Source organism: Protopterus annectens, chromosome 6.part0, assembly GCF_019279795.1.
Source record: "Protopterus annectens isolate FY-2018-M chromosome 6.part0, PAN1.0, whole genome shotgun sequence".
NCBI lineage: Eukaryota > Metazoa > Chordata > Ceratodontiformes > Protopteridae > Protopterus > Protopterus annectens.
The window spans coordinates 472616067-472641323 of record NC_056737.1 but is presented as its reverse complement, the minus strand read 5'-3'; the positions used below and the strand labels follow the sequence as shown (position 1 = coordinate 472641323).

At 39.7% G+C, this 25257-nt stretch overlaps 2 protein-coding genes across 2 annotated transcripts in view; both read left to right on the top strand.

Annotated features, from left to right (window-relative positions):
* Positions 1 to 25257, top strand: part of INO80 (INO80 complex ATPase subunit) — a 2478170-nt gene that overhangs the window by 1363540 nt on the left and 1089373 nt on the right. The window lies entirely within an intron of this gene.
* LOC122804382 (protein phosphatase 1 regulatory subunit 3C-like) lies at positions 5126 to 5536 on the top strand. Its single transcript, XM_044074205.1, has one exon. It carries the CDS (start codon positions 5126 to 5128, stop codon positions 5534 to 5536), a length of 411 nt encoding a protein of 136 aa, XP_043930140.1.

Sequence of the window (25257 nt, the reverse complement as noted above, 5' to 3'; positions counted from 1 at the left end):
AGGTCCTGCCAATGCATCTTTCTTTGTAGTTACTGTAGTTCTGTCTCTGCTAACAGATAGTATTCCTTGCTTGAAACTAATTATCTCAGTCATTATTTAGCTCACTCTAATTTATATTAGGAGGTATGTACATACATGGTATAGTTGCTCTTTTTCAATGCCAGTAACCTTTTACCGTTACATAACTATCCTTAAAGTTTTCTCTTCTCTTCAGCTGCATAGATGATTTCATATATATTAAAATTACTACCTTCTCTTTTTCTGCTTCCCAAGCATTCTGCCAATACCCCTTCCTAAATTCTTTTTTTTTTTAAGGTCCTTGTGTTCTAAGCGAGTCAGATGGGTGTCCTTTAACATTGCAATTTGCAGTCATATATGTAAGAATCTCTTGCGGCTTTGCTTGGTTAGTGAGGTCATTTATATTCTAGGACAGAATCCTTAATGTCCCTTCCAGGCTAAAAAAACTCTCTGAAGTATCTCTAATTATTAGTAGCCCACTTCATTCTTGGGTGTTTCCCTATTTTATACTAACTGAATTCTTGCATTCTTAACAGAGGTTCTGTGTCATTTACTTCATGGTATCATAGTAGAATACTAAACTAACAACCCAAGGGGCCATTTTAAGCCTAACCAAGGTCCCTATAAGATAAAATTTGATAGCAATCCACAATCCACAAATACACCATACGATGAACAAGGCAGGTTGAAGAACAATGTGATGATGACTTGTTTGGATATAGATGCCATACATTTACTTATAAGTTTTCCAACATGGAATGATTTCCTCACCACAGTAAAAACATGTTGGTTAAATGCCAAATCTGTCGACATGTGTTCCCAAATCCTTGACAGGGTCTACTCTCAGGAATTTATTATTAATGTGGTAGTTTGGAAGGGGGGGTCTTGCCAAAAGATATTATGATGCACTTGCAATGTGTTTTAGGCCATGACCATGACTTTGGCACTAGTTATTTGTCTGTATCAGGTGCTGTTGGAAGATATTAGTATCTTGGGGGAATCAATGACTGCTTCCAATTTGCAATCACCTGCAAACTTTGCTAGCTAGAGACCCTTGACATTAGCTTCAATTTCAGAAAAGTGTATGACAAACAGCAGTGACCCCAGCACTAAGCATATGGGGACCCTCTAGTAACAGGCCTTTTTCTGTGGAGGCAGATTCCCTAGTCTAACTTCTTGGGTTCTGTCACTGAGCCAGCTGGCTGTCCAGAGGGTGACATATGGGTTAATACTCAATTTAGTGATTGTGTTTGCCCAAGTTAGACATTACGTCATGTGCCTTGATCAGGTCAAGTAAGACAGTATGTACTGATATGTCCTCATACATCGCTTTGGTAACCTTTTCAAAGAAGTTCATCAGGTTTAGCATTCAAAACCTGCTCTTGAAAACCCAAACTGACTAGGGTCCAATGTTTACCTATGTCATCATTTATGATAGCCATGATTATTATCTTCATAGCCTTGCATAACAGGCTCATCAGGCTAATGGATCAGTAGTTTCTGGGGTCCGTGGTTAGTCCGCCTGTGTGCAGTGGTATAAACATTGCAGTCTTCCATTCATTAGGTATGAAACCCATTTGGGCGCTGTGGTTAAATAGAGATTCCAGTGAGACAGTTAATGTTTTATGCTGTTATGGAGGCATCCTGGGATATTATCAGAACCTGTCAATGCAGTGTTCTTGCCTTGAGGACCTGCTCTTTAGTGATGTTAGGGGCAAGATGGATGTCTGAATTTTCCCAGGAATATTTGGGGAGGAGTCAAAGTTTGAGCCAAATTTGTCAGCCAGGAGATCAGTTATATCTTCTGGTTCTGTATAGGTGACATAATTTACAATTAATTATGTACTGAAGAAAGTCTTGTGGTTGTCCTTCACCTGGGTGCTATTTTAACACAGATTTGGATTTTGTGGGCTTTATTAACTCTGAGTTGCTTGTTTATGGTTTTAAGGGAGCTTCTACCTTGCTAGGTATTGTCCCTCTTAATTTCTGCCATAAGTCTTTCCTTTTTTTGTATAGCCCATTAATGTTAGAATTCCACCAGGATGGCTTGCTATTTATCAGTAAGAAAAAAAAAGTACAATTCCATCCACTAATTTTCACTTCTTTTTGAACAACAAACTGAGATAAGAAACCTAAGATAACAATCTATATAAAAAGAAAGCTTTGAGCAGAATAAGTGTTATTGATCACATCTGGATCTTATTTGCAGTGCCAGTGTCTCTGTATTACTTTAAATGGTTGTTTTTATTTTATATGTTCTGCCTCAAAATGTCATAAGGGTTGAGCAGGTTATTTCCACAAAAAATAAGTAAATAAAAATAAATAAATACATAAACTCACGATACCATTTTGTCTCGATCCTCTGTTTTTGTGACTACTTTGCTACCACTAGTAACCAAAAATCTCAATTTATGTAGAAAAGAATCAGAAAACTTAACATGCAACTGTGGGTAACAGCCGCATTTTGTTGATTGTATTTAAGTGCTTTTGTTCCAAATATACAAACAGAATGTAATCAGAATTATCCAAACTTCACCTTCTGTGATTTAAATGTTAGGAAACATTTTGTCATGTTACACAATTACAATATTAACATACGTTGAAAAAACGTATAAATGAAATACATTTTTGTACAAGTATTTGGAATTAGTGAAAATGTGTATAAATTGAAATTTGTATCAATGCAGATAAAAATAAGGATTAAAAAGTAACGTTTAATAAATAGTATGAACCTTACTTTAAAAATCAGTATGTAGGTAAAAATAAATAAATGTACTTGTGTTCAAGTTAAAGTTTTGGTTATCGTAGTGCTTAAGCACTGTCGATAGAATTATTTTGTTTTCATTTAGACCAGGTAGGTGGTGCAGCTTTCAACAATGTTTGCCAACATAACTTTCAATGTTCAAGATGTTTCCCAGTTACCTCCCCTAAAGAATACAAATATGGAAAAACTTTAAGTAGTCCTGTGCATTATTTAGCACATTCATAAAGATCATCTAGATGTATTTTCGGAAATAAGATCCTTTTCATTCAGTCCATCTGATCCAGCTTATGGACTCTCAAGAAACTTGTTTTATCTGACCCATCAAAACTAGTGCTGCATCCTTTAGCTCCTTTAAGAATTCTTTTCTTGTCATGCACTGTTGTTGTTGTTGTCTTTCGGCTTTTCCTGGTTAGGGTTCGCCACAGCGGAACTCCGGTCCGCTAATGATTGGCAGTAGATTTTCACGAACGCCGAGGTGCCAGCTCGACATTCAACCTTCAAAGAAGGCACGCCCATTTACGCATGTCTTTCAAACGCCCACCCAACCGCGGGGAGGACATGCAGACTCCACACAGAAGGCACTCTACGCACTCCAGCCGAAAATCGAACGGGAGAACCTCTTGCTTTGAGGCAACAACACTACCGCTGCACCACCGTGGAACTAATATGTAGAATTACCTCAGCTCTCATTTGCCACCATTGCAACCGGGCATGGATTTTGCCCTCATCAAGAGCTGAGTGCTCCTCCTTGGCATTTATTACTCTAAAACTACTTATTACTCCAAACCTATTTAAAAGCTTATTATTACTGTTTCCTAACTCTTTAAGGCCATTCCTACTCTTGGGAAAGTCCTTTCTTTTCCCTTCTCTGCATTGAACACCTTTTACCATTACCTTTAGCTTCTCAGAAAAAAAATGGACATACACATACACTTTTTTGGTTGTAGAGTACTGCTAAATATGGAATGTTCAGTTATTTTCTTGCGTAACACTTGGGTACTAGTTGTTACTTCTAACTTCTGTATGTTGCATATTTTTAGTAGCTGATAATGGATAAAGATAGAGAGGAGTTTTAAAAAATGCTAAAAATGTTGCCAAAAAATTGCACCTCCATATACATATAAGTTGTGTGTTGTGCTTGGGAGTGGAACATCTGTCTGAGGACTGCCTTGTTTGTACGACTCTTTGGATCTAGAGCCCTTTCGGACAGGAAAAATAAATTTGTAATTAAAGAGCTGCTATGTGAGATCCCGAATCAGAGTAGTCTAGAATGTCTTTTAAAAAGGAGAAATACAGTTAGAGGACCAAGTAATTAGATTCTAAAAAAGAAGACCCAAAGAGTCAGAGCAGTCCTCAGTACTCTGTAAGTCTCCAGGACACTGTTTATCTCTGTGTCAACTCTAGCATACTCACTAGCTACAGCTCTATAGTTGATTGAGCCAGTACTAGTCCCCAACAAGTCTTTGAAATAGCTACAAAACACAAATTCGTCTGAAAGAGAGTTGCCTAGGATCCTTTTTCAGCCACCTTCCACCTCATTATTCTGATACTTCAGGTCTTACAGAAGCATATTAGTAGCAGATCTGGATCACATGATAAGTACTTTTCTTAAGATGTAGATTGAGATAGAAGTACTGCCATTCCTTTTGGTGTCGAGTGGATAGGGTTAGTCCAGCATCCTTCGATACTAGCTCATTCCCTGGTGTGGGTCTTTGCACCAGTAGTTTCTGAGCCTGGACCCTGAGGTCTGTCTCTTCTGTAACAACCACAGTGTCCTGCTTGATAATCAGTAGGTCTGAACTGATGCACTAGACTAAAAGACTTCGGCACCTTCTTTAAAACTGTCTCATATGGTACCCTTATTGTTACAGACATCGTCTTTGAGTCTTTAGCTCCAGTCCCGTCATCAAAACCATTTGCCTTTTCCACTTCAGAAACTCCATCTTTTGTACCACCCACTTCTCCCCCAGTATGGGAAAATCCAGTTACTGAGACAATTTCCTCAGATCTGACTGAGGGTGGTACGACTTTTCATGTTATGGAGAGGATTGTATAATTTCCACTGAGATAGATAAGCAGACTTCTACTGGGTTAGTTCCACCGTGCAACTCCCAGTCTTTTGCACCTTAGTCCCAGCATGCATCCATGGATCAGTTGGTAACTTCTGACAGACTCAAAGGAGTATTGAGGGTTCCCCCAAGTCTTGTTCAGAAGACTCCATTTCTGGCAAGATTTTTGAGCTTGTATGCAGCAGTGGGATTGGCCCACAGCCCCCCCCCCCCCAGATGAAGAGTTTTCTTTAAAGCCTAAGGCTAGACACCCTGTCTTTCTTGTGAAGTAATAATGTCAGTGGCTGTAGCCATGAGGATTTACCTGGCACATTCATCACCACCATTAAGGAATTTCTTGAGCTCCTATGAAATCAGGGAGAGAAGACTTGCAAATACAGTAAAGCCACTAAGACCGTGTATCAGCTCAAAAGGAGAACCAGAATCTGATGGTGCTGAATGGGAAAGTTCAAAATGCAAAAACAAGAAAAAAGTTGTTTTTGCAGATTCAAAAGGATTATCCCTAACAGCCATCCATGTGTTTTCTGAATTTGAAGAAAACTCTGAGCTTGATCTCCAGTTTGCTATTGCTGACCTCACAGCTGGCCTGAAATTACATGATGAAAGGAACTTGATGCTTGGGTTTTCTCAGCCTTCGGCAGATTATTTGGAGTTCAGAAATCGTCTTCAGAGGATTTTTGTTTGAGGAATAAAGTGTGTTCTTTCAAGATTTGTGGATCACTTCTTGTTTGTTTTTTGCTTTATTCGTTTGCTGCTTGTTGTTGTACTTGGTACCCTGTCTTTCTTGGTTGCTTCTAGGTTCCACTCCATGAGCTAGAGGTAGCAAAAACAGGTTTGCTCTTTGATTCAAAAAAGAACTGTCTTAAGAGGTCCTGCCAGATCAGACAGGGTCAGGTTTTACTCCATTTTGTTTTTTTTTTTCATTCCAAAGAAATAAAACGACCTCAGACCCAGTTTGGACCTCAGTCAGCTCATGTTTACAGCCTTATTTATATAGATTACATCCTGCAAAGAATACAGTAGACAGCTTCCAAAGCATCAGGGCACTTTCCACACACCCAAACTGTCGAACAGTGGAAGCTGAGCTGACTAAAAGATAAGTATGGGCACCAAGCCCTTCAAAACTTCACTGCTGCTGAAGACTAATCTCCTCTGAGGCGTTTGAGGATCGACTGTTGGCTTGTGCTGTTCCTGTACTGGGCAGACAAGTCCCCTTTGGGGAAAAACTTACTATTTAGTAATCTTTGTTTACTGTTAACCCTTTCCTGTACAGAAAAGTTATTTTAAAGGAAAGCATTTTTGTTTTAACAGAATGTTCCTAAACTGTACTATACTTCTAGTTGGAGCTTTCTTTTTTCTTGTCAGTTTAAAGAAACCGAAAATCATTTTTTTCTGTGAAGAAATTGTGTTTATTTCACTTTGTGGGGCTGGCAAAGTAATTTAATTTTTTTTACTATGTCTGTAAAAAAATTACTTTTAAAGACTTAGTCTTTAGTAGCATTTGCTGCTCGTTTTTTCCAGGAAAAGGCACTATTTTCGGCTTGACCATGGAACAATTGTGTCGGCCTTGTGGCCGGTCCTTCTTCCAGCCACAGAAAGAAAATGTTAAGCAAACAGCCTTTACCATCACAGCAGGCAAACAATTTGCCTCAGCTGTAGGTGGGTGACTCTCATCTTTTACCCCAGATCCCTCTGGCGTAGCACGTACAGCCACTATGGACTAGGAGTTAAACACATCCTCTGCAGCTGTTTGGGTCCACTCAATGGGCAAGGGAGAGATGGTGTTGTCAGTCCTGGGAGAAAGAAAAGGGAAGACTTTCCTGTTTTGTCAGAATGTTGTGCCCATCCCTGGGGAAGGTGCTTCTGCCTTTAACAACACTGTTAGTCCCATTTTGTCCTGTCAAAGAGAAACCAAAAACTAAGCATGTATCTACTCCTCAAATTTCCTTAGACAGGAATAGTTTAATGGGTGTGTCTCAGGGTTTAATTCAGACTATTGATTCTTTAGTTTCTGGTAAAAGAAGGATGGATACCTCCTTTCCTGAACAGATTCAAGATTTTGAATTTTTACAGGAGGATGAAGGAACAGATAATGGGGCATTCTCCTCAGATTTCTGATTCAGACTCTGGTTATATTTCTCTGAGACCATTTCTAGAATGTGCCAGTGTTTTCAGTAAGAGAATACTGAAGTTTCTCAGTCCCTCAGAAAATACTAAGAGCTGTTACAGAACAATTTCCAGAACCTGCAGCCATTCTTCCTGTTCTGTCTGCTTTAGAGAATGCGTGTAATACTGCTTGCAGTTTTCCTGATAGTCAGCAAGCTGCTCCTAGAAAGGCAGATAGGATGTATAAAGTTCCTCAATCTTTTAATATTCCCAAACCTGACCCAGCAGCTATAGCTTTAGTTGATCTCACTGCCGATAAGCACTTTGTTAATTCCAATCCTGCTCTTTCTATTAAGTGCATACTTCTGCAACTTTCATTTTCCGAATTTTGTATTGTCAGGCTCATATGTTAGTTTGTCCTGACAAATTGTGAAAAACATGAGGAATGTTTTATCTGCAGTTTCTTCTTGTGAGGGAAAAATCTACTTTAAATAATTTAGATCTGATGTCAGTTTTCATTCATTCCTCTACTAATGGGTTTGGATCTGATCCTCAGATCTGACTTTGCTGTTACACTAGGTCGTGGCCACCAAAAACTCTCAGCTCCTTCCCTACCAATAATGCATCAATCCCTAACATCCCTCAGATCTTGTTTGTAGCTTTTGTGTGTAGACGTGGTCTCCTTCAGCTCTCAAGTCATAGAGTAGGAGATAATGTTTTTATAATCTATTTCATTTTCAAAACAAGTTTGTTAGATGTATATACCTTTTCTTAATCTCTGTATTACTAATCTTCTTTTGTACACTTGCTAGTGTAAATTTTTACCTACCGTTGTTGGTAGGCCTAGTTTTCCTTCCAAACCCCCTTTGCACTTTGTGTATTTCTAGGTTTGCTATTGTTGGTATAATTGTATTTCCTTTCTATTACATCTTATGTAATTTCTTCAGTACCACTGGTGGTACTTTATCTACTCTGTTCTTTCCTAGTATTTATAAAAAAAAAAAGTTGTATATTTTAGTTTGATAACTCTTTTACAGGATGTCTGAAAAAGGTTCTTCGGGATTCAAAAAATGTAATGTGTCAGCACAAATTGTCTATTTCTGATGCCCATTTTCTTTGTGTCTATTGCTGGGGCCCAGATCATTTAAAGATAGATTGCAGCATTTGCAATTAGTTTAACCCTTGTGCTCTTGCTGACAGGAGAAATAAATTAATATTAAAGGATTTGCTACCCACCTCTTTTTTCTGAAGCCATCACTGGGACTCAATCCCCAAATCAGAAAACTAAAGACTCATTGATGAGGTCTAAACCTATGAGCCTTCTGCCTCTTCCTTGTCAGAACCTCCAAAGAAAGTACAGAAATCGGATCCAAAAATTAAGATCTGACCTTCTTCAAATCTGACCAAATCTATATGGGATCCTAGTACCTTCCCTCTTTTTTAGAAAGGGGCTGTAAATCTCCATCCCTGACATCTCATTCCTCCAGGAGTCTCACTGAAGCAGATGTGAAGAGGAAATTCCTCACAGCGTAAATTCAGATGGGAGTTCTCACTGCTCCTACCCCTTTGAGTCAGAAAGCCAGATTTTCCACTACTGCACCAATTACAGCTCCTTCTCTAGTCCAGCTGCTTGTTGCTTTAGTGTCCTTGAATCATTGCCTTCTGGGTCCATCTAGTTCAGATCCGAAGAAAGCACTTTCTTTGGATCCGAATGTTGCATTGAGTACACCGGCTCTGACTTTCTCGGAGCCAAAGCATCCCTGTTGGGTCTGAGAGGTTGGAGTTGACTTGAGGTTTGTGAAGCTATCCCTTCTGTTGCGAGTGGGTTGTTTACAAAGCATAGGGAGGTGGTGGACCAGAAACTGTGTTCTCTGCTCCGGTAGGACTGATGGGTCCTACCCCCTTGGATCCACCCTCTACTTCTAAGAGGACTTAATGTTGTGAGCGTCAACATTCTACCCCACAGGGACAGCCAGCTCAAAGCTTCTAGACTTTCCAGAAGGGTATCCTAATCTCTTCTGATACTTCACCAGACCATCCCACGGAGGAAGTCCCTAGGAAGAGAAAGTGCAAAAGGGGGCACTTGGACTCTCTTCAAAAATCAGTCACTGAGGATACGGATTTTGATGAAGGAGGGGGTGATAGATATTGTGTAAATTAAAATGCTTTTCCCAAATATACTGTGTGTACAGTGAAAGGAAATGTGCAAGGCCAAACAGCAGTTTTCAAAATAATATGCTTGCTTTGCAAGAACAGTTATATTCAGCTTAGATATTAATAACATATAGCTGTGGGCAATACTGTAAATGCATCCTGTTATAGAAAAAAAGAAAGTTGACTTTCTTGGCTTTCAGATGCAGAAATCAATAAATAATATGCAGATAGGTCAAGTGACGCAAAGATGATGTGGAGAGACTTTTGTGAAGTCTTCAGATACAGCGAGAACCAAAAAAGGGCATGAAATAATCATGGACTTTTTCATGACACAGACAGAAACCAGAAGAACAAGTCACAAGGACATTAAAAGTAACATTGGTTGAAAAGAGTGTATAAGCTGGACAGTATGTTTCATTCGGGGGTGACGTCTTAGACTAAGTGTGCCTTAGTCTATTCATCTGTCTAGCTGTGTTATAATAGACTTGAAATAGCTCTGACAGAATTAACTGTTTGGCAAGAATTTGTTCTGAGACAAGTAAAGAATAACAGATACAGCAGTACAGAGTTTGTCTGGTCTACTTTTGGACATTTCTTCAGTGACATTTCTTCAGAGGCAAAATAAAGACCTCTACTTGACATTTCTTCAGAAAAGAAAGAGATACATTCTTCAGTGGATAAATTTTTTCAGTGGCGAGCCTTGGCCAGTGACTGTGACCATATATCTGTTACCAGCAGTTAATATTACAGAGGGATCCCTACTACTTACTACGTTAGTTCAACAAACTGACAGTTCCAGTGCTTTAACAGAGAAACAGTTCCAGTACTTCGTTGGTGAACACAGAGCACCGCCGTGGAAGCTGTCCTGCGTCAGACCACCTACAATTCATCTGTAGAGAAACACCGTCCTTTTCCAGATTGACTTCAGCCTGATCACCTGCTTGTCTTCTGAATAAATTGTGGTACTTTCTTCACAGTTATGGGACTTCCGCGGTGGTGTAGCGGTAGCGTTGTTGCCTCACAGTAAGAGGTTCTCCCGTTCGATTCTCGACTTGGGTTGGGAGTCTGCATGTCCTCCCTGCGGTCGAGCGGGCGTTCAAAAGACATGTGTTGAATGGGCGTGCCTTCGTTGAAGGTTGGGCGTCGGGCTGACAACTTGACACCATAAAAAAAACAACTGCCAATCATTAGTGGACCAGAATTCCGCTTTGGCGACCCCTAACCGGGAAAAGCTGAAAGACAAACAACAACTTTCTTCACAGTTATAACAGGATGCAAGTACAGACAGTTAACTTTACAGTGCCCACTTATTGTATGTATAAATTTTACATGGTTCAACCTTCTGTGTCAGACAAAAAATGTAAATCTAAAACGTTTGATGTTCACACATTAGATAACAGTTGTGTTTGTAAATGTATAAATGGCTATAATCCACACACAAAATGTACATATGAAAGTAACTTTCCTAACTTCTGTCTAGTTTGTCACAGGAGTTTAGTATGTAAGCTACACCATAAAATATATCCTATTCTGATAAACAATCTGTTTGATTCTAGCGTTGTTAGTTCTTCACATATACAACAGTTAAATGTACCTTCTGCAGTCACCTAAATCTCATACAGTACAAGTGTATGTAATTATTGTCAGTAATGTAATAGACTACATAAAAATGTTATTTATAGTAAATATTGCAAATGCACAAACAGAAAAATGTTCTAACATAGTACAGTGTGCTATCAATATTAACCTTTTAGAGAAAAGGTTTTCGCAGCTTTTCAAAATTTCCCTAGAGACAGTAGTAAGGGACAGTAATGCCTTTTAGAGAAACAGACTCAGCATAGCATTCAGACTTTACATAATGACATTTCTGGTTTAACGTAATAATCAGATAGAGCCCAACAACATTTACTAAGGGCACAAACTACAGAGGTTAATCTGACAAGAAAGTTAGAAGAAGCCCAGCAAGGTTTACATTGGGCAGGGTTCAGCAGAAATGACAGTTATTTCTCCTGCTGATATATCTCAATAGTCTTGTTTATTACAGACTCTGCCTCAGTGGCAAGACAAAAAAAAAACATAATTTTGTTTCAATATGTTGGCATTTAAACAATGGTTGGCATACACTGTGTGGTCCATTTCAAATAATGCTTTATTAAATTTTTTTTTTCATTTACACATGCCAGTTTAAGTCAGAAGGGGAAAGGAGAATCGACAGTGTTGGCAAACCCCTAAAACATGCTCCAGTACGATAGTTATGGGCATTAATTCCCAAAATGATTTACAGGGAAAGTTTAGTATTGTCAAAATCAAAGCACATAAAAAATATACAGGAAAGGCTACAGCAAATGCTTTGGCAAATGGCAAAGCAAGCAGCTAAAATAGGTGAGTGTCTAGACTCACGTAACTGTTTTACAGACAGTCTAAATAGCATGACAGAAAAAATAAAAAAATGTTTTAGTCAGGCAAGATGTTATGTTAAAGCAGTTCCGTCAGACAGCTAATGAAAATCAGTTTATGCCTGACAGACAGATACAGACGCAGAGATTAAGCCAGGGTGCTAGACAGTTAAAAAAAAAAGTATGCAGTATTGCAAATGCACATAGCAAATGTGCAAAAACAGCTTGTAGATTACGTGATGAAAGGAAGGGGATGTAAACACAGGGGGAACACGAGCAGCTTCTGCTCCATCAGGGTTACAGACAGACAAATACACAACAAAGTTCATAAAAACAGGCGATATGTTTTATTTGTAAGAAAATAGGTCACATTAAACAAAACTGTCCATATTGCAAAAGATGAAAAAAAAGTCAAATACAAAAAGGGTATCTATGCAGATAATAGTGCTTCTTCAAACCCAAAAATAGGGAAAAAATCAAGATAAAAAAAATACATTAAGAAACAATCAGTCACTGGAACAAACACAGAGGGATACATAAAAAATAAAGTATACCCTATAAAATACCAGATCATGGCAGGCAATAGGCATTAAAGCAATAAATTAACAAAATACAGATTATCAGTTGACAGCAACGTACAGGGATCTTTTTAAGCAATGGAAGCCAATGTTAGTATACAAAACTCAATGTTAATTAAACAAAGGGGACAGTAAAAGACAGAAAAATACTTTACTGGTTTAATAAGCCAGGACAAATTCAAAATAAACACATACATAACCTACAGCCATACAGATTTAAAGTAAAGTTAATACAAATAAACAATGCAATTAAATGTTGGGTATGCAAGTCCACATCTACATCTGGAAATGGAGTAACATTTAAGGCAGTACCTATGACAAATCCTAAATGACAAAAGGTTCTATAGTAATGAGAGGGTAAACCCCCCCACATTAAAAGTATAGTATGTCTCCAAAGGCACCTTATGCATACAGCAAACAGGATCAATATTGGTAAAAAACAGTGACTGTAATGTCATATTTTCAAAAGAATGTACAGCAAAAACATCATAAGTCAAACTGGTGTAACTGCCATCCGGGTAATAATACACAGCAATACATACAGGTAGTAAAGTACAGAGTCATTAAAACTTAGACAAATAGCATTTTTCAGCTAATAAAAATCCAAGCAAAACCAGCACACCATGTTGGTTCATAAAAATCGGTGTAAGTTAATAACAATCAAACAGTATCAGTACAGTAACAGTCTGTTAACAGTCTTACAAAAGTTTAAATCTGTTTCTATAATAGCAATCTATAAACGGAACAAGGCAATCTATGCAAATAAAACAGTTGCAAAGAAAAAATGGGGAGAGATACTCGGATATAATAAATCATGAGAACTGGGACATAATTGGATACCTGATTTCAGTACATTTTGGACATGCAAAATTTGTTTGCAAAGGCATGTGACAAGTCAAATTGTTGGGTTTTTAGCCACATTCCTTTCAGAGGGAAAAATGCCATTACATGCAGTCCCTGTAGAGGTTACACATACAGGTTTTATGTTTAAAAAATCTTATGAAAGTTGAGTTGTAAAACAATCAGCCATAAAAAAATTGACAGTTAATAAAAATAGGAAAAGGGGTACTGTTTTCAAAAGAGCTATGGTCATGTAAAAAAACTTGAGTATAAAATAAAAACAGCATGGGAGTTAACACATAATACTTCTTTTAAGGAAGAAATGAAAGAGAAGAAATTCTGTTACATAGAGTATGCAGTTCCACTAATGAGAATTACTCACACATTACCAGAGGACATGGTAAAAATCACCAGAAAAATTGGGAGGTTCATGATAAAAATAAAGATTTTAAAACAGTTGGACATAGGAAATGGTGTTATTTCAGAAACTGAATTTTTCACTGGTATAGTGCCACTAAGGCAATATGGAAAGTTACAAAGTTAACAGCAAATGCAACTTATGGAGCTATCTCAGATATAACAGAGCAGATGTGTTATAAAACTGTCAAACAAGTAACTGTTGTGAAGAATTAAGAAAGGCTATTAAGTACAGAAGATCACATTTTCCTGTAAATATTATTTTCCCAAAGCAATAATGAAATTATGCAATGCAAAATAAATATGCTTGTTTCTAATACAAGGTTTTGCCTTGGAAAGCAAGGGTTAACTTGACAAGATTTTGAAATGCTTCTGTGTAACTGCAAGACTGACAACTTGCTTAAGTAAGCATAAAAAAGTTAAAAATAGATAAGTAATAATGGCTATGTGTCTATGGTGGGGTACTACAACTTCCACATTAATTGCTCTTATTGTCATTATAAGATTTGTGTTAATAAAAGTATTAATCAAGTAACAGCCGTTGGTAATGTAACACTCTTAAAAAAATAGCATTAAATGCAAGGGATTCGTATGTTGCAACAGACCAAGGGATTCAAAGTACTAAAGATTGTATTCTGTTGTAAATTGTCTTACAATTTTCATGGGTCTTAAATAAAAAAAGTGGGAATTGATAGATATTGTGTAAATTAAAATGATTTTCCCCAATATACTGTGTGTACAGTGAAAGGAAATGTGCAAGGCCAAACAGCAGTTTTCAAAATAATATGTTTGCTTTGCAAGAACAGTTATGTTCAGCTTAGATATTAATAACATATAGCTGTGAGCAATACTGTAAATGCATCCTGTTATAGAAAAAAAGGAAGTTGACTTTCTTGGCTTTCAGATGCAGAAATAAATAAATAATATGCAGACAGGTCAAGTGACGCAAAGATGATGTGGAGAGACTTTTGTGAAGTCTTCAGATACAGCGAGAACCAAAAAAGGGCATGAAATAACCATGGACTTTTTCATGACACAGACAGAAACCAGAAGAACAAGTCACAAGGACATTAAAAATAACATTGGTTGAAAAGAGTATATAAACTGGACAGTATGTTTAATTCGGGGGTGATGTCTTAGACTGCGTGCCTTAGTCTATTCATCTGTCTAGTTGTGTTATAATAAAATTGAAATAGCTCTGACAGAATTAACTTTTTGGCAAGAATTTGTTCTGAGTCAAATAAAGAATAACAGATACAGCAGTATGGAGTTTGTCTGGTCTACTTTTGGACATTTCTTCAGTGACATTTTTTGAGAGGCAAAATAAAGACCTCTGCTTCACATTTCTTCAGAAAAGAAAGAGAGCTATTTTTCATAGGGGTCCCCAAAATCACCACCTGATGACATCTCATTTGGAGACATTCTTGAGATCCTTAAGTAGAAGGGTGGCTGATCTTCCCTAGACCCTTCTCTGGAGGAATTAGTATTTCCGGAGACCTAGGAGCAGGCCCTTCTACCTCCAGGGTTACTCTACCCACTGATGAGCTGATTGATTTGGTCTCTAAGTGGGCGTGGAAGGAACCTGATTCAGTTGAGCCAGTCCCCAAGAGACGAGACAAGATTTTGACTCTACCAGTAGGAAGGGAATTTTGGGGTAAATGGGTGCCAGTAGATGCCATGGTGATGGTGGCAGCTATAGAAAGAAACTTGATGAGCTGAGTTCCACTATCCGTCAGTCCTAACAGAGTCTAGGGTGATTGACAAATTTGGGAAGTGTGTTTATACTTCAGCAACTTTTGCACTCAGATTGGTGAACTATCTGGTATATTGTATGAGAAATCTGCTGAATTATCTTGTACATTTTATGAGAATTCAAAGCAATTTGATTAAAGAGCTATCAAAATCTCTTTCTGGAACTGAAACTGCTGAGGCTCCGTCTTCAGTAGTCTCTCAGAGTTGGCTGCCCCATAAGCAATATCTAATTCATCCATGAGGCTCATCTTGCATGCTGCATAAGGCTCCTCAAGGGCTGTGGGTTCAAGTATTTCCATCAGGAGGCATGCCTGGATGAGCCTGTGTGATTTTATGGAGCCCCTCAAGTCCTCATTCGTCAATGCTCCTTTTGATGGCACTTCTTTGTTTTGCTGCACAGTAAAGGACACACTTTCTAGGTGTGAGAAAAATGGACAGGCCCTCTCTGCAGTGTGTTTTTTTTTTTGACTCCTCAAAAGGCCTTTTCCAGGAATCAACAGGAGGTCAAAAAATATTTTTCATGAAGTCCCAGGGTCCTTTCAGGACACACTTGGAGATAGTTCCCCAAGAGGCAGAGGGGGAGCTATAATGAACGGTGACACCTCTGTGGCGGTGGAGGCCTGCAAAACCAGGGGTCTACCTCCTCCATTGTTAAGAAAATTTCCCAATGTTCTGCCCAGTCACAGGAAAGCAGCAACACTAGAAATTCAAAAGCTGCTAAGAAAGAGTCATCCAAGAGGTCCCACCAGACCAAATAAAATCCCAAACTTACTCATGATTCTTTTTACTGCCAAAGAAAACAAGAGCCTAGAGACCAATGTTGGATCTCAGTGTATTGAGCAAGTCAGTTTGACACACCAAGTTCCGGATGGACATGGTTCAGTCCATTCCACCCAAGCATGACTGAATGTGCTCGGTAGACCTTCAGTATGTATACTATCACATAAAAAATGAACAGACAGTCCAGAAGGTACTTACACTCCTGGCTGGGAACTAGTTGCTGTCAATTCAGAGCACTGCCCTTTAGCCTCACCACAGCCCCCAGGGTGTTCACCAAATGTATGGCAGTAGTAGCAGTTAACTTGAGACTGCAGGGATAATGAGTGTTTCCATATCTAGACAACTGACTCATTACTGCCACAACCAGGCATTGACTGATAGAAGCACATGATCAGGTGCTACAGACTTGTTAACATTTTGAAATAACCATAAATTATGACAAGTCTCACTCACAAGAGACCCAAAAATTAGCATTCATAGGAGCTGTGTTCAGTACGGTATCTATGGTGGCTTCTCTTCCTCTTTCAAGAGTACAAATGATAAGGACACAGGTCAGGAAAATAATTTGCAGTACCAGAATTTCAGCCCAATTGATTCTGCAAGACCTCGGGTCAATGTCAGTGGCAATAATTTTAGCTCCTTTGGCGAGATTCCACTGCCTAATTCAAGCAGAGAACGAAGACACTCTTCTAAAGCATCTGGCGTTTGTAAAAAGATTACTAATTGGCCTAGGGTATACAGTAAACAAAAAGAAATCAAAACTAGTGCCCTCTCAAGAGATAATATTCCTGGGTGCAAGCTTAAATACAACTGCCCAGATGGCTTATCTCACGCCAGACAAACAAAACAACTGACTACTTACTTCAAGAAATTGGCAACAAAACCCCACTTATCTGCAAGAAAAGTTCTGCAGACCTTGGGTTTCATGGCATCCTACATTCTACTAATTCCATATGCCAGACTGCATATGAGGAAACTACAATGGTATCTGAAAAGTGTTTGGACTGAGCATTGCCACAGCCTGGAGACAGTAATTGCACTCATTCCCTGCCTACAACAGGAGTTTCGATGGTGGGCAGAAGCCTGTCACCACAACAAGGGTCTGCCATTCAGTTTACCCACAGCCAGACAGACACTGACAACGGATGCATCAGATTATGCCTGGGGGACCCATATGGCAGGAAAATGTATTCAGGGCGCATGGCCTGCAAACCAGATGCATCTTCACATCAATCAAAAAGAGATGCTAGCTGTTCAACATGCCCTGACAGATTTCAAGGACCTGCTTCATCCAGGACAATTACTGATAAAGACAGACAACACTACGGTCATGTGGTACATAAACAAGCAGGGAGGTACTCATTCCTACCCCCTCTGCAGACAAGCAATGACCTTATGGGACACAGCATTGGCCTTTCAAGTTCACCTGCAAGCACAATTCCTGCCAGGAGAAACAAATACTCTGGCAGACGAACTAAGCAGAAACCTCATGGATCCCCATGAATGGAAACTGGATCCACAAGTGTTCAGGATGATAATAAGGAAATGGGGATGCCCAGACATAGATCTATTTGCCTCCCCTCACAGCTGTCAATTGCAGAGATTTTGCACAAGGATTTACCACAAGCAAGCATGGAAAGTGGACGCCCTATCATTCAGCTGGAAAAATCTAACAGTATATGCTTTTCCCCCACTACCTCTCCTTCCCAGAGTACTCCTAAAGTTCAGGCAAGAGAAGCCAAAAATTATTCTGATTGCACCAGACTGGCCACGCCAGCATTGGTACCCAATTCTGAAGAGCTTGTCTCAAGGTCCAGCATGGATATTGCCTCAAACTTCTCACTTGCTGACCCAACAAAACAATCAGATCCTGCACAGCCAACTCAGGACCTTAAATCTGGCAGCATGGCAGATAATGTAGCCATTCTGAACACTCCTCTTTCTAATTCCACCAAATTCTCACTTTCTGTGGGATCATCACTGTAGATATCTGCATTGCTTACTTACTTTACTGGCTTGTTCTTGTGACTTGAGAAAGTTACTTGTTTGTCGTTTTGCATTTAGTCACTTGTAACACATTGCACTCAAGTTACCTGGCACTTGCTCACTAAAGCAATTATATAAGCCAGCACTAAAAATTAAAAGCACTACACCCTCACTGCCCACTGGCCTACAAATTGTAGCATGCCTATGGGAACCCAGGAACCACTCACAGGAAGACCACACGAAGACACTGGAGGAGTAAATAAATGTACCTCCAAATCACCATCATATTGGTGACTCTCAACCAACTTGATATAGACTGGGAACATACACAAAAGCCCCACTTTCTCCTGGAGTTCATAAATTTAAATGCCATGGAACAGCTAGGACAGTCACTGTTCCCACGAGAGGAGAAGGAAAATATACTAGATCTCATTGTACAACATGGGGACAAAATGCTCCACACGAGTATATTCCTCCTTGGTGAGATCTGATCATAAATAAACTAACTTTCACCATCACATCGCCCCCACCCCAAACAAAAAGACCATAGTGAAGAACTTCTCTAAGCAAACTTCACACTACTTCAAGACTGGTGTGGTATCCTTCAAGGCCCCTGGTCTAGTCTGCAAAGCTATGGAGAGGATCATAATGGAGCTCATAAACAAAGATATAGGGCTGACTCTGTTCAAGAGAAATCTAGACTGTGGGATGGGAGGTCGGTTTACCCCAGGAATCATCTCTGTGTCACTGCTGGACAGAGGCTAGTATGAACCTATGAACCTAAAAGCTGTTATGGATGTTATCTTGGAGGCCAGGAGACCCAGTACCAGAAAATCTTATGCAGAAAAATGGAAGAGATTCTGTGCTTGGAACCAGGAACAAGGCCTTGACACATCTGCACCAAACATTCCTCAGATTTTACAATACCTGACTGAGATACTGAACAAAGGCCTTTCTTTCTCATCAATTAAGATTCATGCCTCTGCCATTTCTGCACAGTACAATACGGAACCACCTATCTTTTCTCACCCTTTAATAAGGCAGTACCTCAGAGGGGCCAAAAACATTAGGCCTCCTAGGAGAGCACCAATTCTGGCCTGGGACCTCAATTTTGTTTTGGAAAAACTCACACTGCCTCCTTTTGAGCCAGCATCAACAGTGGATATTAAATTCTTATCCTAGAAAACAGCTCTGCTCCTAGCCATTACCACTGCAGGGCGAGTCTCGGAGTTACAAGCACTCATGTCTGTGGAACCTTTCATCATTTTTCATCCAGACAGGGTTTCTGTGAGGACAAACCCTACATTTATGCTGAAGGTGGTGTCCAGCATGGCCCTCAATCAAACCATTCACTTGCCTACCTTTTACCCAAATCCACAGAACAAGGGTGAGAAAATTCTGCATTCTTTGGACATACACAGGCAGTTACATTTCTACTTGGGCAGAACTAAAGCTTTCAGAAAGACTGAGCAACTTCTAGTATCATATACTGCAGGATCACAAGGAAAGGCTATCTCAAAACAAACTATTTCTAAATGGATAGGCCATTGCATCTGTTTCTGCTATTCTCAACATGGCAAATCAGTGCCTAAGGCCATTAGGCCTCATTCCACCAGAGCAGCAGCCACTTCAGCAGCCTTCCTCAGGGGAGTACCAACCAAAGAAATCTTAGAGGCTGCAACTTGGAGTTCAGTCCACACCTTTACAAAGCACTACCACTTGCCTCTCTACTCTAAGTCCAGAGCAGGCTTCACCACTGCAGTTCTGCAAGGCCTCATAGCCTCTTCTAATCCTATTTAGCCCAGCCACCCTTCCTCAGCTTTGGGATTCAACCCAAGAGTAATGACTGCAACAGTGAAACACGATGAACATAGTACAGTTGTGTACCTACCATAAATGTAGATGTTCGAGTGTATTCACTGTTGCAGTCCAGGTTACCCACCCACCATCCCCCTTCTCTTTTCTGGGACTTATCTGCACTTCTCTATCCTGTACAACCTTGTTGGTGTATTTGCTTGTAGATGAAGGAAATGTTACTTTTCTGTATGCATTTCTTATTGATATATTTTTCAACCTACCTATTTGGGGCACCTGACATCTGGGGCAAGCAAAACTGAAGAAAATAACGTTGGCTGATTCTTTTATACCCCTGGCGCACTGACGTCAGGGAAGAGGCGACTGCAACCGACGCCAGACCTAGACTTTGGAATTCTGGCCGACTGAGGGTGGCCTGCCAGCAGGATAACCCAAGAGTAATGACTGCAACAGTGAATACACTCGAACATCTACATTTATGGTAGGTACACAACTGTACTTTCCCCCTTGTCCCTCCCTGATCCAAAGCAGTCGGTCAACACTGATGCTGTGGTCTCTCCTTGGAGAGCAATTTCAGAAGGGATAAAAGTGCAGGGATGCGGGACAGTAAGTACTAATGCAAGCACATAAATATCAAGGAGATGCTTGCCATGATCAAGGCACTCAACTGTTCACGTGGTTACAGACAGTACCGCAGTCATGTGGTGCATCAACAAGCAAGAGGAAACTAAGTTAGACCTCCTTTGCATGACTAACCTTGTTATCTTGGGCTATAACTTCACAGCGCAGTCTCACTGTGCAGACATCCTGAATTATGTCAGAGCAAAACTGTGTGGCAGACAAGCTGAGCAGGATCAGGGCAGACCTTCACAAATGCAAACTAGATCAGGTGGACTTCCAAGATTTGATATGACTGTGGATAGTTCCTCAGGTAGGTCTCTGCCTCCTCTCTGAACAATCAACTGGTAAGACTCTGTCCCAGGACTCCATGCAAAAAGAACTGGAAGACAGATGCAGATGCCTTTTATTTTCCTTGAACAGGAATGGACCCTGTATGCTTTTCCACTAATATCCAGGGCAATTCTGAAGATTCAGAAGGAATTCCCAAGTTAATTGTGGTGACTCCCTTTTGGCCTAGACAACTTTGCTTCTTCCTTCCTTTGGAAATGGCCAGGGGCAATTACCACGAGCTTCCACACAGCCTGGATCTGCTCACATAAGAACAGGCGTTTTTGATACACTTCAACATCAGTCATCTTCAGTTGACTGCCTGGATGATGGGTCTTAATTCCTTTTGGCACCTGTTTACTGAGGATGTGCATAGGTACTAATGGAGACAAGAAAGCCTACTACTAGAAAATCATGTGTTAGCAAATGGAAGAGGTTTTCTAGCTAGTGCCAAAAACATAACCAGCACCCATTCAAGCTAGCTGTTTTCCGTTTCTGCAATGTTTGTGTGACTTACTATCCTGTGACCTTTCTTAGTCCTCTTTCAAGATGTATTTATCAGCTATTTGAGCATACCTTACCCATGGATCCACCCCTTTCAGTGCAGTGTCATGTCAAATGTTCTTGAAAGGGGTTTTGCAAGAGAGTCCTCCAAGAAAACCAGTGGCCCCTCCTTGAGATCTTAATTTTGTTTTAGAAAATATAACACTTGTTCCATTTGAACTAGCTAATCTGGCTGACTTGAGGTTCTTAACATGGAAGCAAGTTTTACTGATTGCTCTGATCTCTGCAAGAAGGGTATTTGAGTTCCAAGCTGTTATGGCAAGTCAACCCTATTTAATTTTTCTTCAGGACAGAATTTCTTTGAGAACTAATCCTCTTTTTATGCCTAAAATGGCATCCAAGTTTACTATCTTGACAGAACTAATCTGTCAGATCTTTGGATCAGTTAATTTTTTGTGAAGATAAGAAGGGACAACCTATGTCAAAACAGACTATGTCCAAGTGGCTGTCAAAGGCCATAACAAAAGTATTACTGAAAGGTCAAGGCTCACTGTACTAGGGCCTTGGCTTCACTATGCCTTTTTAGAAAGAGTTGGAGTCTGTAAGTATTCTAGAAGCTGGTACTTTGTCCTCTGTACACACTTTTACAAAGCACTATAAAATTGATTCCTTCTCTAAGTCCAGATCAAGCTTTCCTAGGACCATTCTTCAGTGGCTCCTAGACTCTTCTCCTTCCACCTACCACATGGAGTTAACCAAGGTGATGTACCAGTATAGCTAAGGCTACAGCAGCACTGATCATTATGATAAATATAGTACAGTTGTAAAAATTAAACTTGCCATAACAGTAGATGTTCAAATGATCACTGCTGCAATAGCTGCTGTCTTTCTGCATCCTCCTTGTTTTTTGTTGTGTTTTTTATGCCAGTGTGTGAACATTTTTTTTCATTGTTCCTAGCATTGTCCATCCAGGGCTCAGCCTCCCTCTATTTGCTGGCAGGAAGGCTCAGAAGAGTCCAAACTTGTCTTTTGGTCAGTCCAGCTCAAGATACTGCAGTAGTGATCATTCAAACATCTGTTGTTATGGTATATTTAACTTGCACAACTCTACTTTTCTAGTATCACTTTAGCATCAGTATCTAGTATATCAAGCATTTCTTTCCTTCTAGCATCACTGCTGCTTGAAGAGTTTCCAAACTACTGTTTCTGTTTTGTACAGTGCCAATCCCTTCTCTCTCCTCAAAGCAGTTTGAGACAGACATGAACCAGCTGATTCACTTACCAGTCTTTCTCCAAATCATTCCAGTAAGGGTAAATATATCCCGCATGATCTGTATGTTCATAGGCGGCTGAGATTTCAACTTCGTAGAACTAAATCCTTCATGAAAAACTGACATCTCATCTCCTTTGCAGTTAAACTTGGATCTTGAGTGTCCAAAGTCAGTATTTCGAGGTGAATTTCAGATTGTGTTTCTTATGTGTACTAAATTAATAATTACCCCTTATCATACAAAGGCTCACGCCACTCTGTCTGTTACCACTTCAGAAGCATTTGTTAGGAATTCATTGAATGAGATTTGTGCAGCAGCTACAGCATCTGCATTGCATACCTTTATTAAGCATTACAGTTTGGTTGCTATGCCCAGGCTAGGACACTTTGTATCCAGTGTCATCAAGGGTTTCCTGTCATGATACCCTCCAAGTGTTTTGGTAGGTTGGGATTCTGACCCATAAGTCTGGTCAGAAGGATTGAATGAAGAGGATACAGCAGTTGCCATCCACTACAACAACCCACATTTCCCCCTTCCAAATGGTCACTTTGTAAGATGTGAAGGATATTTCCATTCTCTGCCATACTCTGCCCTTATTTTCTCTTCTTGTTGATGCAAAACTTGATCTAAGGTACTCCCACACACTAAGGCATGATGGGGAAGGAATTCTTAAAGGGCTTGAGGTTGGAGCATTAGATGTTCATCGTGCTGGTTCAGATCAGACAAGTGTCTTAAGGACCCATAAGTCATATTGGATGAATGTGAATGAAAGGGTCCAGCGTTATGTTAAGTACATAGTTTTCATTTATATAAGAAAAACGCATGTTTTTGCAATATGTTGAACTTGAACATATATACATTTATTTTTATTTACATATTGATTTTTAAAGGAAGGTTATTATTTATTAAACTTATTTTAATCTTTATTCTTATTTGCATTGATACAAATTGTAATATATACATGCATGTTTTTACTATTTCCAAATACTTGTATGAAAATGTATTTCATACATCTTTTCAAAATATGTTTAAATTGCTTTGATCGTCTGCGTTACATGGCAGGAGGTTTTTAATATTTTAAATGAGAGTAAATGCAGTTTGAATAGTTCTGATGTAGTTCCATTTGTGTATTTGGAACAAAAGCACTTAACTATTATCTATGAACTGTGGTTCCTACCCAGGTCAGCCTATTTGGTGTTTTATGACACCTTGCTACCTTCAGGGGAAGAGAACAGGGCTGTAAACTGGAAAGCTGTTCATCGGACAAACCATCAGTGTCTGGGATCCCAATTAGGGGAAAGAAGATAGCTCAACTCCAGTATGTTCAAGTATCAGAAACTGCAGGCTGAGAGTTTGAGGTCATAGTAACCTCTCCATTCCTGGGAAGGAGGATTTTATGCAATCCCAGACTTCTGAGAGTTCAGACAAGAATCTCCACCTTTTCTGACCCCTTTGGAGCTGGACAGAGGATTTCTTTCTCTAGCTGCTGCTGTTACAGAGGAATGACATGAATCTATTCAGTCGTGTGCCAGACAGTGGGTTCCATAGAGCCCTTTAAAGATGTCCCCATTCCTCCAAAGATAGCATCTCCTCCTAAACTTCAAGAAAGAGATGATATTGCTACAGTTTTAATTCCCCATTCCAGAACGGCTGTGCACTACCATTTCTCAGTTGGATGTTGGGCCAATCTTTCCCTTTAGGCACTACAGTCTCCTTGGCCACATCTTTCCAGTTTGATTACAAACAATTTGCAGAACAATATGGGGCATGTTGTCAGAGGATCAGTCTTTTGCTGACACAGCTTTCTATGTCGAGTCCCACCACCCCTCAAAAGAAAAGGAGCTAACTCTCCCACTTCTTATTTCTTAGCACAGAACTGAAGGGAGAGGATTTCAGTTACTTATCTCAAATGGTATGAGCCATGGATTATGTCGCTGGTGACCAAGAAACAGTGTGCTTTAACACTTCTTATAAAGAAGCAAGCTACAGGTATCCATGGCAGTGTTAAGGAACCACCCCCAAGTCAGGCTTTTGCCTTTACCCCAAGATGTTAAATTACTTTTTTAGAAGCTCATTTAGAGAGACAGTTTCTTTTTGCCTCTAGTAACATCCATAATCTTGGAGGATCAGGATAATACTTCAACTAAGATGGTTGAGTAAGTGTTTCACCCCCTCACTACTAAATATTATTGGAACTCTCCCAGTCAATTGTCATCCTTGTGTTGAAAGTAAACAAGGGCAGACAGTGGTTTTAGAAAAGAGAGAGGATTGTTGGGGTGTCAGAGTTTATGGGCAATAGCAAGAGATAAATCCTACATGGAAAACTCCTAGGTAATACTGGCTATACCTTGCCCCTCTCTCTCCCCTTTCTTTCCTTCCATCCCTTTGTTTGGTGGCAGACTGGCCTTGTTAATGGAAACACATGGTTCCAGTTAGTATCCAACCAATGAGTAGGATCCATTGTTGGTCAAGGATACAGAGTAGAGTTCACTTACAAACTTAACTTTACAGGGATCGCACAGTCCCTGCAGGTCACTTCGACGTTTCATTGGAGGGAGGGGCTGTAGCTGTCCATGGGTGTGTTGAAGGTAGTTCTCTGTTCATTATTGTTTCTGATGTCATACACTAAAAATGCCATTTTATATGCTTTGCTTTCTGGACCTCTACTGCTGTGGCATTTTTCGTGTATGTATTTCGTGCTTTTGGACTTAATTGTTTCTGATGTCACCGAAGGATTCCTGAATGACTAGATTTCTAGGAATGAAAATGTTCAAAATACTAGTAATATGGATACTCCTTCCACTGCTTTGCAGCTATACCTTGCTGATTAACTTGATCTAAAAAATGCTTCTGTGCAGA

Excerpts from the sequence above, each read along its gene's own strand:
- LOC122804382 (XM_044074205.1), top strand. The coding sequence starts at position 5,126 with ATGTCAGTGGCTGTAGCCATGAGGATTTACCTGGCACATTCATCACCA.